This window comes from Vombatus ursinus, unplaced genomic scaffold, assembly GCF_900497805.2.
Source record: "Vombatus ursinus unplaced genomic scaffold, bare-nosed wombat genome assembly UNPS02014778.1, whole genome shotgun sequence".
Lineage (NCBI taxonomy): Eukaryota > Metazoa > Chordata > Mammalia > Diprotodontia > Vombatidae > Vombatus > Vombatus ursinus.
The window spans coordinates 63,562,245-63,575,604 of record NW_020954556.1 but is presented as its reverse complement, the minus strand read 5'-3'; the positions used below and the strand labels follow the sequence as shown (position 1 = coordinate 63,575,604).

The 13,360-nt window shown below is 39.0% G+C and overlaps 1 protein-coding gene across 2 annotated transcripts in view; it reads right to left on the bottom strand.

Moving 5' to 3' along the window:
- LOC114045457 (zinc finger protein 501-like) overlaps positions 1-9,231 on the bottom strand; it is a 10,900-nt gene extending 1,669 nt beyond the window's left edge. The window contains exons 1-6 of one of the 2 annotated variants that reach the window (XM_027865481.1): positions 9,023-9,231; positions 8,575-8,649; positions 5,268-5,403; positions 4,650-4,745; positions 1,006-1,147; positions 27-366 (exon numbers count right to left, since the gene is read on the bottom strand). In XM_027865481.1, coding sequence (XP_027721282.1) covers positions 27-366; positions 1,006-1,147; positions 4,650-4,745; positions 5,268-5,403; positions 8,575-8,649; positions 9,023-9,208 — 975 coding nt within the window. In that variant the 5' untranslated portion in view covers positions 9,209-9,231. Of the gene's footprint in view, positions 1-26; positions 367-1,005; positions 1,148-4,649; positions 4,746-5,267; positions 5,404-8,574; positions 8,650-8,991 lie in introns of both variants that reach the window. The other variant, XM_027865482.1, reaches the window with a different exon arrangement.
- Positions 9,232-13,360: the final 4,129 nt, after the last annotated feature.

Genomic DNA, 13,360 nt, shown 5'->3' with positions numbered 1-13,360 from the left:
GGCTTCTCTCCAGTATGAATTCTCTGATGTCCAGTTAACTGTGAACTCTGGCAGAAGGCCTTCCCACAATCATTACATTCATAAGGTTTCTTTCCAGTATTGAGTTTCTGATATGGAGATAACTGTAACCTCTGGTCAAACGCCTTCACATAATCTTTATGTTCATATGGCTTCTCTAGAGTGTGAATTTTCTGACTGCCATTAAGGTATTTGTTATAGGGGAATTTTGCTTCACATACATGACATTTATAAGGTTTCTCTCCAGCATGTAATCTCTGATGTTGGGTAAATTGTGAGCACCAGCAGAAGACCTTTCCATATTCATAAGGACTCTCTCCAATATATAAGCTCTGATGTTGAGTAAAGCTAGAACCAAAAAGGATTCCCACAATCAATACATTCATAAGGCTTCTCTCTACTATGAATTATCTTTTGTTCAAAAAGATGTGTATTCCAGTTGGCCTTTTTGTATTCATTACTTTTATGAAGACTTTCTCCAAAAGGAACTCCATATAAGAAGTAATGGATGAATTGTAGTTATATGTGTAATATTCACAAAATATCTACTATACAGATATTCTAAACCAGAAGTATCAAACAGGTGTCCCTGGCCACACGCAGCCCATAGTACTCCCATGTGGCTGAAACCAGATTAAAATGTGATAACCTGAAAACATTTAATAAAATAAATAAAAATACAATAAAACATAGATAAGAATACATTTTAAAACTAATTCAATATGGAGCTCTCAGGGATCCTTATGTATAGATTAGTGGTCACTGCTCTAAACTACTAAAATGACTTGAAATATAAACTAAACAAATTTTTATATTTAGTATATTCAAATTTCAGTTGCTTAAACCTGAATACTGTTAGAAATTCTATTAATGTATATCACATTTATGGAGATATTTTCATATATGGACAACTGCTAAGGTATTAAATTTAGCCTGAAAATAGCACCATGTTTGCTGAGTTTTCTGTTGAGTGACTGTTTTACTCACCTAGAAAGTTTCTCTTCCTGGTTCCTCTGTAGTCCCTTCAATTTCACATAATATTCCCAGGTTTTTTCCACTTTAGAGATATGGAAACTATTCCTTCTGAGTCCTTCCTGAGTTGCCTCAGTTCCAGGTCTAGTTTTCCCATCTGAAATAAACAAAAATGTAAATGTTTTCAATTAATTCTGAAAGTCAGTCAACAAGCATTTATTAAGCACTTACTATGCATCAGGTACTGTGTTAAGAGCTGGGGATAAAAAGAAAGGTAAAAGACAATCCTTGCTCTTGAGGAGATCACAGTCTAACGGGGGAGACAACAACCAAATAAATATGTACAAACCAGCTATGTACAGGATAAATAGGAAATAATTAACAGAGGGAAAGCATTAGAATTAAGAGGAAATAGGAAAAGATTCCTGTAACAGGTGGGATTTCAGCTGAGACTTGAAGGAAGCCAGGGAAGCCAGGATATGGAGACAATGAAGGAGAATATTCCAGGGATGGAGAAAAAATGCCTGGAGCTGAAATGGAGTATATTCATGGAACATCCAGGAGGTCAGTGTCACTGGACCAAAGAGTACATGGTGGGACAGGGTATATAAAGTTCAAGAAGATTGGAAAGGTGAAGGGAGAAGCTAGATTATGGAGGGCTTTGAACACCAAACAGAGGACTTTATGTTTGATCCTGGAGGTAGGAAAATACTGGAGTTTATTGACTATGGGGGTGACATGGGCAGAGTGGCATTTTAGAAAATCATTTTGACAGGTTGCCAAAGGATGGACAGGTGTGGGGAGATAAGTGGCAGGCAGACCCCCCAGCAGCTTACTACAATAGTACAAGCATAAAGTGATCTTGGCCTGCACCAGTGTGGTTGCAGTATCAGAGGAGACAAGGGGCTTATTCAAGAGATTTTATAAAGGTAGAATCTACAGATCTTGGTAAGAGATTGGATATAGGTGGAGGGAGAGTGGGGAGTCAAAGATGACACCTAGGTTGTAAGCCTGGAAGACTTGGAGGATGATGGAATCCTCAACCATAATATGGAAGTTTAAAAGGGAGGAGAGTTTAATGGGAAGGATAATTAATTTAGTTTTAGTCATGTTGAGTCTAAGATGCCTACAGGACTTCCAGTTTGAGATATCTAACAGGTAGTTGGAAATGAAAAACTAGAGATCAGCAGAGAGGTTAGGGTTGGATTTGAAAGTCATTAGCACAGATGTGCTGATAATAATTCATGGAAGGTGATGAGAATACCAAGTTAAATTGTATAGAGGAAGGGCCCAGGACAGAGCCCGGTGGGACAACCATGGTTACTGGGCATGACCTGGATGAGGAGATTGAGAAGGAAAGGTTTGATAGGTAGGAGGAGAACCAGGAGAGAGTGGTATCTCAGAAACCTAGAGAGAAGAGAATATCAAGGAGAACAGAGTGATTGACATTGTCGAAGACAACAGAGGGGTCAAGAAGAATGAGGACTGAGAAAAGTTCATTGATTAGGCATTTAGGAGATCACTAGTAACTGTTGAGAGAGTAGTTTCAGTTGAATGCTGAGATCAGAAGCTGGATTTATGGAATTAAGAAGAGAGTAAGAGGAGAAGGGGAGGTATCTATTGTAGATGGCCTTCTCAAGGAGTTTAGCTGCAAAGGGCAGAAGATCTATAGGATGACAGATAGTGGGGATATAAGGATCAAGTGAGGGGTTTTTGAGCTCTTGGGGAATGGCTTCAATTTTTTCAGTAAAATATGAAGCAAGGATCTCATTTGAGAGGGTGGGGGTAGGAGAAGCCACAGGAAGTTTGAGGAGGGATCAAAAAGTTTGGAAAAGATGGTATGGAGAACTAGATAGTAAATTGATAAGGGAGTTGTAGAATTTGAAAGGATAAGTCTTATCTCAACTTCCCTATCAAAAAAAAAAACTGTCTACATTTTTTGATGTACTACTATATATTCTTTGCTTAAATTTGACAGAATATTTACATTTTTTGTATTAATATTCATCAGGGCTATTTTTCTTTAGTCATCTTTCTCTATTTTATTTCTTCCTAGAATTGGCATTAAGGAGTTACTTGATAAAACCAGACAACATAATTTCTTTAGAGGGACAAAAATTCAAAAATCTGAAGGGAAATTTTTTTTTAAGTAGGAAGGAAGGGTCAGGGAGGGGAGAGGAGGGAATAGCACTTCCACTTGTAATGAAACAAACATCAGCAAAATCACTTGTTTGTTAAAAATTACAAAAGCAATTCAGTGGGCAGGATTAGGTGTTTCAGGAATAATCACAATCAGTGTTAGATAAGCATAAAAATAAAAATTAGTTGAAGAAAAACTCACAATTTGGTAAAATCTTCTGGAAAGACCTGAGAGAAATTGGACTGGAATTAGGTTTAGATCATCTTACACAAGCCACAATAAATTAAAAATGGATATAGAGCCATAATATTACAGATCATACTTCAAAACATTAAAAGAACAAAACCCAGGCTTATATCACAGCAATTTCTGGGAGTGGAACTTTAAGCAAATAATAAAGGGAATCACAAACTATAAAATAGATTTTTTCAGTTACATGAAATTGAAAAGCATTAGCACTACCAATCTAAGCAACTAGGATAAGAAAGGATGCTGTCATTTAGGAAAAAACACTTGATAATGATTATTTTTCATTTCTTCAAATATAGATCTTGAATGACTGGTTCACAAATATTGTATGCATTTTGTAGTTACTTTGAATGGGGTATCCCTTTCTATTCATAATTCCTGGATTTTATTACCGCTTTGTAAAAGTGCTTTGATTTTTGTGCGTTTCATAACCTGGTTTCCTGAAAACACTAACAAAATCTTATTGAAACAGTCAACAGTTTCAGGAAACCAGGTTATAAAACACACAAAAGTAACTACAAAATGCATACAATATCTGTGAGAAAGTCATTCAAGATCTATATTTGAAAAAATGAAAAATAATTTAAACAATTAAAAGATATTCACTGCTCATATTTTGTTTGTGATAATATTAAATGGTAGTACTTAAATTAATTCACAGATTTAGTACTCGTAATAATCAAACTACCTGGTTTCCTGAAACTGTTGATTGTTTCAGTAAGATTTTGTTAGTGTTTTCTTGATAAGTTTATTTGCTGATGTTTTCTCAGGTTTTTTTTGTTGTCACTTCGTCAGTAAATAGGGGTAGCTGTCTCTGCCTATTTTTATACTTTTATTTCATGTTCAATACAGGAATTTTTTTTGACTATGCAAATTTATTTCAAGTCTGGTTTTCTTTTTTGTTTCAACAAAGGGAGGGGAAACAAAGAGAAAATTTCTTAATTTAAAAAAGAATTTTTTTAAAGGAATGATGAAGAAAAATGAGTCAAAATAATAGCTGCTAGAGATTAAATAACCCCAAGGAATAAATGGAAGAGGAAGATCCATTTTTGATTGAAGAAAACTCTTCCCCTAAAATGGAGGAATTCAAGAGAGGACAAATGTAAGTAAACTATTTTATCAAGAACTCATATGACATAGTTCCAGCTCTTCTCTCAAGACATGAGAGCCCTTAAGGATACTTAATACTAATATTTCACTGGTTCTTCCACAGAAAGACCAGTTAAGATGTGGCTTACAACTTCCATATGTCTGGTCTTCATTGACTTACCTAGACAGAGGGCCCTTGCTACTTCTTTGTCCTGGATCTGAGGTGCTTCCCCTTCTTCCAAGTGGGAGATCACATCTGGTTTCTGAACTGCAAGTCCTGTTCATTGGAAATGGAAAAGTATTGAGGTCAGAGGTCCCTATCACATCCTCATTCAGCCTCTGGGATAAAGAAGCTTACGAGTTATGCTCAAAGGATGTTACAGGGCCTCTGAAGAATCAATTTCTCTATGTTCCTGATAAATACTGGGGCTACCTATAGAGGATTTGCCACTAAAAATTACATTTGACCCACCCCTCTAATAAGATGAAATTTTCTTGTTCTTAGAATCTGCTTTGGATCTTTAGGGGAGAATCTTTGACTTAAAGGGACAGAGAATGGGGGAGGTTACAACTTCAGAGGCAATATAAACAAGCAGCTAGTTTCCGGCTATACACAGGAAAGACTATTCATCTAAGACTAAGGAGCAGAGTATACCTTCGTTGGCCACAAGAACAAACTAATCTCCGCATGCCAAACAATAACTCTCAAATGTTTACCACTTAGAAAATGATATTTTAATAAGTGAAGTAAAGTACCACAATAAAGAGAATCTGAGGTACTGGGGATAGTTGTCCTTACCCAGAAAGACAAGGTTTCTATAGTTCTCCAGCATCACATTCCGGTACAACTCCTTCTGAGAAGGGTCCAGGTCTCCCCACTCTTCCTGGGTAAAGTCCACAGCCACATCCTTGAATGTCACCAATTCCTTTTGGACCTAAATTTGGCAGAAACTTTAGGGGGGAAGTTGCTGGTGTTTAAGGTTTAATGCAATTACATACTGAGTATCAACTATGTACCTTTCACCATTTATGAACAGCAATAGTTGTTATATATGTGTGTGTGTGTGCGTATGTTTTTACATACATACCTACATAAAACACATCTATGTTGGATGTATTTAGTTTATGAAGTACTTTATTCTAGAAATTTCTTGTGAAACAGGGCAAGAATTATCATTTTCAAGGGGCAGTTAGGTGGCACAGTGGATAGAGAACCGGCCCTGAAGTCAGGAGGACCTGAGTTCAAATCCGGCCTCAGACCAAACACTTGACACTTACTTACTAGCTGTGTGACCCTGGGCAAGTCATTTAACCCCAATTGACCAAAACAAAACAAAACAAAAAAATTATCATTTTCATTTTACAGATGAAGAAATGATTCTAAGAATGGCTGTCATACCCCCAATCAACCTCATCATCATCTTCTTAATGGAGAAGCAACATTTCCTTCAAATGCCCATTTGATAGCAACTGGTTTTTTTTATTAGACACCTAATATTTTAACAAATTTCAAGTATTATAGATCCCCAATCAGAAGCAAAAGGCAATCTTCCTTCAATAGTCAAATACCATTTCTGTTGATTAACATTCTCCACTGCCATTTCTTACCTTAAACATTTCAGACTAGTTCAAACGTCTACCATTAAAACCCCCTAAAATGGCACTTTCTTCTTTAACATTAATAGGTAACATTGTACAGAATTTCAGTTTGCAAACTACTTTATGGATATTATCTCATTTGAATCGTGAAAAAGGCCTGTGAGGTACGCACTTTCAATTTATATTTCCCATAGTTTATACTTGAAAAAAGTTAGGCCTCAGGAGATTAATAAACTTCAAAATGGATTCTTGCTTTGTGTCAGTTAATCTGTTAAAAGGCAGGATTGCAACACTATCCAGGAACCACATGCATCACTCTGTCATACTGCCTCCTAAACAATTTAACTTTTAAGACACATTATAGCTTAACACAATAAAATTCCATGAATAGCTATTCTCACAGTTAACTTTTAAAATTAGATGTGAGCATTATTGTATTATTGCCTTACAGTTATTTTTCTCTCTCCAGCTGCCTTCTGAGCTCAACTTAACACAGAAATGAGTGCCAACCAAGTCTTATCTTTTCCTCTGCCTCTCCCACAACAGAAGCTTTTGAATTGAGGCCAATAAGGTTAATCACTAGATTAGCCAAAAGAAAAAAAAAAGGTGGCTATGAAGGAAAAAATTCAGATACAAATTCTATATTATCTTCCTTCTATGAATACATATTTGATGTACTTGTTTAAACTGCCTCATATTGTAACTTATTCTAACTTTTTTAATCTTGCCTCGATATATGATAAAATGAAGGTCACTTCTCCTCTATCAGTTTCTTCATCTGTCAAATGGGGAAATAATGCTTTCAATAACTGCACATTTCTGGGGGAAAATGCTGTGTAACTCATGAGATTGATGTAAATCTATATTATTTTCATGTGATTTATTTTTTGTCTATTGCAGCACCCAGCTCAGGACTTAGCAATCACACAGTATGAATGATTAACTTTGGATGGAAAAAGAGGGAGAATGGCAAAGTATAAAGCACATTTGCTATGGAGAATGTTAAGCAGAATGATATGGTATAAAACAGAAAGAGCCCCAAGAGTTAAGGGACCAGTAACAGAATCCTGGTTCTGCTACTTGCTACCAGTGTAACCACAGAAAAGTCAAGTGACATTGTGAATTAAGTACTGAACTGGAGTCAAGAAGACCTGGATGAAACTTCACCTCTTACCTAATGTGTCATCTGTAAATTTATTTCAAGGCCCAAAAGAGCTGTCTGAAAAGACTCTGTAAATCTTCAAGTGTTACATAAATAACTATTATTATTATTATTTCTCTCTGTAGGGCTTTTTCTTCATCTCTACAATGAGGGAATTGGACTCTAGCTTGAAATTCTACCCGATGATGATGAGGCTAGGATCATACAATAATAGATATAGAAAGAGAGACAAGGATCTTGGATACCATCTAGTGCAACCCCTCCAATTGCAAATGAGGAAAGTAAAGCCCAAGGAGATATATGTGTATATATATACATATGTATATATATATATATATATATACATATTTTTTTTTATTTTCAGTTTTCAACATTTGATTTTGAGTTCCAAATTTTCACTCCATCTCGCCCCTCCCCCACCCCAAAATGGCATGCATTCTGAATATCCCTTCCCCTAGTCTACCCTCCCTTCTATCTCTCCCCCCCTTCTCTTAACCCCTTCCCCTTCAATTTTCCTTTGGGCAGGATGGATTTCTGTACCCCATTTCCTGTATTTCTTATTTCCCAGTTGCATATGAAAACTTTTTTTTAAACATGTGTTTTTAAAACTTTGGGTTCCAAATTTTCTCCCTTCTTCCCTCCCCACCAACTCTCAATGATAAGGCAAGCAACTGAATATAGGTTATACATGTGCAGTTATGCAAAACACTTCCATAGTAGTCATGCTGTGAAAAACTAACTCTATTTTGCTTAATCCTATTCTGCCCCATCATTTATTCTATTCTTTCTTTTGACCCTGTCCCTTCTCAGAAGTGTTTGCTTCTGATTACCCCCTTTCCCAATCTGCCCTCCTCTCTATCATTCCCCTGCTCTCTTGTTCCCTTCTCCCCCTATTTTCCTGTAGGGTAAGACAGATTTCCAAACCCAATTGAGTGTGTATGTTATTCCATCCTTAAGCCAAATCCTATGAGAATAAGATTCATTCATTCTCTCTCACCTTCCCCTGTTTCCCCTCCACTGTAAGAGCCTTTTCTTTTCATTTTTTGTGAGATAATTTAACCCATTCTACCTCTCCCTTTCTCCTTCTCCCAGTTTAATCCTCTTTCACTCCTTGATTTTATTCTACAGATATGACCCCTTCATCTTCAACTCACCCTGTGCCCCATATCTATATCTATCTATCTATCTATCTATCTATCTATCTATCTATCTATCTATCTATCTATCTATCTATCTATCTATCAAGAAGACTTAATGCCTGGCTTAAACAAGATGGACCCCATTTCTTAGGTTCTAGGTCAAAGATTAAGAAACAAGTATTTCTTCAAGAACAAACTGAACTCACTTTGCAGCCTGGCGCTGTCAGGAATACAGGGGCCATTCCCACCCTGGAGAAGGGCAGAGAGCTCAGAAGGCAGAACTGGGAAAGAAAAACGGCCCAAGACAAGCATTAGACTACCTTGCCCCTTCCAGATCATGGACAGAACCAGCCCCTCTCACCCCACTCCTCCCGCAGAAGAAGCTCACGAACAACCCAGACCCCGGAGGTTCAAAGACCAGGCACACGAGGGGCACTTGCGGCTCCAGCCCCAAAGCCGCTGTGAGGACCGCGGGGAGCCTGACCAGGACGTGGCAGGCGAGTGCTCAGGGGGAGCAGAACCCGGGGCTGCGCCAGCTCTCCTTCCCCGCAGACGGGGAGCAGCGAGAGAGACTCAAGGGCCGGCGGGGGGCGGCGAGCCCAGGAAAGGGCCCGACCAGGCACCTGCCAAGAGAATCGCCGGCCCCGCACTCACAAAGACCCCCGAGGCAGGGCCTGGCAGCCGGCTCCGCTCAGCGCACACCCCCGATCCCTGGGGGCAGCTCGGCTCGCCAGGAGCGGCCGCGGGACTCGTTGGGTCGGAGGGAGGGCCGAAGGCCGGAGGAGCCCCAGCTCCCGGGTCCGGGACAGGGAACAAGGAGGAGACACAAAGCAAGTCCATGAGGCCAGGCTGCCTGAGTGACAGCAGAGAGGAACCGGAAGAGACGTCGGAGCGCACTTCCTCCCGCCCCTTCCGGCCATTCTCCCTCAACTGGCTCCACAGCCCAAGGATGCTGCACTTTGGTGCCTCTTAATGTTTCCGTAGCAACCGCTATCTTGATAGAATAGAGATCTTGAGGCTGGGATTTCCGGAAGTGGAGTCGGAGAGCTGAGGAGGTTTGTGCGCATGCCTAGGACAGAGGCATGCAGCTACTGGGAGATGGCGGGAATTATTTTTCTGCCAGTCGCTGGGGCGGGGCGGGGGTCTGTTTATTAAGCCTTCTTTTGCGATGAGCCCTGTGCCGAACACCAAGACCACACGGAAAACCCGGTCTCCACCGACAGAGCTTCCAGTGTGCGGATGGGTAGCGACTTTTACCCGAATCCATCGATCTGCCGCTTCCTTCCCGGCTCATTTGAAGCTCATCTTCCCACGTGGGGCCTTTTCTGCTCCCAACCTAACCACGTGTTTGCTTGGTATGTTCACTTGTGGGTACCTGTTGCCTTGACCCATAGATTGTAAGCGTCTTGCCGGGAGGAGCAACAGATGATCTTTTTTTATTTTTGTATTTCCATCACCTAGAGCAGGTTCTAACACATAGATGACTGATTGGGGGTGCATCCACTTACATGTGGGTCCTTTCCCTGCTTTTTTTAATCTACAAAGTGCCCAGGCTGTCTTGTAGTTATTTAATTAACCCACCAGGAGGGCTGAGATTGGGGTATAGTATAGAATTTGGCCACCAGGTGACACTAACCTCAGGCCACCAAACCAGTGTACTCCATCACAGAGTAGTAAGAGTTTTCTTTTCCCCTAGCATTAATTGTACTCGGTGCCCAGTGAATTGTGCTCTAATCTCTTCTGTACCAGCGGGTACCCCTTTGCTCATGCTTTAAAGAGGTGTGGCCTGAAATATGCTTGATAATTAACAAAATTGGACATCCCATTGATTTGTGCTCTCAGTCCTTGTTCCAACACTTGTAAGCTTCCCTGCTCATTCACTGCCTCACCTCCTCCATACACAGGATTTACCAATTTACTTTTTTTCTTAATGGCCCTCTGACAAGAAAATGGTAACTTAGCAGAAGAAAAACTACAAAAGCTTTCAAAGAGCAAGGTGCAGGGTTTCTTGGAGCCTAGATCAATTTTCCCTTTCTTCATACCTCTTCCTAGTCAGTAGAAAGAGGTCAAAATAAAGGATTTGTCACCTATGGAACCTGCCAAGATTTCCTTAGCAGACACTCTTGAGGATCAGGGGTACACTAGAACTGGTTCTTTTATTGTACCATAGCTGTAATTCAAAGCACAGCTAATCTTATTCAGTACCAATTCCAATCTGTACTGCTTCAAGGCACCCCTAGGTCAGAATGTTTTATACACGACCCAGTGGGGTCACTGTATCAAATGCTTTTGTTTAAATTGAAATGACTGTGATGTAAAGACAAAAGACCTCAGTACAACTTTTTCCCCCTTCCAAATAGATGGTCTGGTCATTTGAAAAAACAAACAGTCATACACAGCCTAACAGTTCCACTTATAACCATGGGATTCCAAAAGACTATGAGATTGGATAGAACCTCCCTCTAGCAAACTTATTGGAAGATACAGAAAAGGATTATACTAGATGGGCAGATATGGATAGGTTGAAATCTGTAATGCTGGGGGGAATATCCATGTTGATGAGTTCATAGATCCATCTGAATATTTAATTGGAGGATGGATTACAACAGAGGTTCCCAGGCTTATTTGGCCTACTGCCCCCTTAAAAAAAAATTACTCAGCACTTCCCTAGAAATCTATTTTCTTTAACCCTTTAACATTCTTTAAAAATTTGCATCATTTTAAAAAAATATAATTTTTTTCAATGACATCTTAAATTTAGTAATTTATTATAAATTTGTGGGGTTTTTTTCTGCATTGAAATTTCTTATAACTGTATAGTATCGTATTGTAAATAAGTCATTACACATACATATTCCTGCTGATGCATGCTGGACTTCCTGACAATGCAAGATATGCTCACCTGCCAACACTTGCTTGTTAAGACCTGTTGGCAGACTTGACCACTGATTAGTTATAATTTGCATTTTGTGTGTTTATTTGGAAAATAATGTAATCACTACAACATTAACTCTGTTACACAACAGATGAAACGTATGAATGGTTTTAAATTTTTTTCTTCTTTTCTTTCCTTATGATTCCACCACCCCCTTATTTTTATTCATCACCCGGCCCCATTATACTTGAGGCTACTACAGCCTCTCTGGATCTGTCCGGTTCTCCTCAGGGGGTGGTATCACCCACTTTGGGAACCTCTGGATTAGAGACCGGAGGATCCAAAGAAGGGAATCCAATTAGGAGCCAGGTCCAGTGGCCCAAAGAAGAGATGATGAGGGCCTGAACCAGAATAGTGAATGAAGAGAAGGGAATGGATAGGAAATATGTGGAGTTATGACTGAAAATGCATAGCAACTGAGAGAAAATGGAAATTAAAAGAAGAGGATTAATCAAGGATGACACTAAAATTATACAACTATGACTGGAAAAAGATGGTGGTACTCTGGAGAGAATGGTACACATTATTAAATGATGCAGAGAAGTCCAGAAGGACTGAGACAAGGATATCGAACTAAGCATTTAAGTGATCCTTGGAAACCTGGGAAAGAGCATTTTAATTCAATTGTGGGGTTTGGAAATCTGACTTCCAAGGGTTGAAAAGTCAAGGAAAAGGAGGAAGTGAAGACAGTAAGCAAGACAGTTGCTTTAAAAAAAAAAAGTGATGACCAGAGAGAGGAGAATATTTGATAGTAGTTTGACAAAATGCAAGGCTAAGGGTTTTTTGTTTGTTTTTAGGACAGGGCAATTAGTGAAAGAGAGTTCAAAGATAAAAGGTGGAGTTTGATGAAAGGGGCACAGATAGGAGCCTCTGCCTCTGGTGGGAAGAGGAGATAGACCTTCTGTCCATTATGCATATATCCCTGGGGGAAAGTAGCAAGGGGCAGGTGGACTTCCATCTGCCAGCACAAGGGAACTTTGACCTCTCACTGCCTGCCTGATTTCTCAGCGGTGGTATGGAGAACCTCTCCTGCAAACCAGAGCACGTTTTCTTTGTCTTCTGGCCTTCCATCTCCTGTTGCTCCTGACCCTAGAGGAAAAAGGAATAGGAAAGTAAGTGAGAAGCTAAGAGGGTCTTCTATCTCCTGCTGGGCCATTTCCTGCCTAATCTCCAGCCTTCCAGGCATTTTTTTCTGCTCACAATGTTTGAATTGAAAGAGTAGTTACTTTTCTAATGATAGAATTGTATCACCCTCTGGGTATCATTTTTAAAATTAACAGCATTTCTCATATAATCATTTAAAAAAAAATCACACACAAGAAAAAGTAGAAGCCTAACAATAACATAAAGAATATGATGTTTTAGAACATAACACAAACTTTTTGCCAGTCAAATGACACCAATTCAGTTGAATTTATTTCTGAATCCTCTTAAATAGAAAATCATCTCATCTATCTATCAATTTGGCATTCCAAACTAATCACATTTAAAACCAGTATAGATTAATTACACTTAATAATAAAAATAGCTAACATTTATATAGTGCTTACTGTGTGCCAGGCACTGTGCTAACCATTTTACAGTTTTCTTATTTGATACAGCAACCCTTCAAAGTAGGTGCTATTATTATCGCCATTTTACAAATAAGGAAACTGAAGTAAACAGTGAAGTGACCTTCTCAGGAGACAGATAGTGTCTGAGGCTAGATTTGAATGAGGTAGGAAATTTTCCTGTTTAAGGAAATCTCACAATGGAGAAACTGAGTCAAAAGGATCTTACCTTTTCCTATTCTGTGCAGTTTTCAAAGCATATGGTCTTAATATAACATCAAGTATATTTTACATTAAGTTCTAATATACCACAATTATCCTAATGAAAGAATGCATCTCACTTTAAAAGACCACATTATAATTTAGTTTCAGGACAACTCAAAACTGGATTTACAATCACAAATGGTAATATTCAAAATCTTAATTTTTCCAAGGGCCATTAGCTGCCAGTACTTCAAATTATAGAGCTCACTGCTATTAATTAGCTCATTTCCAAAGATTCATGGT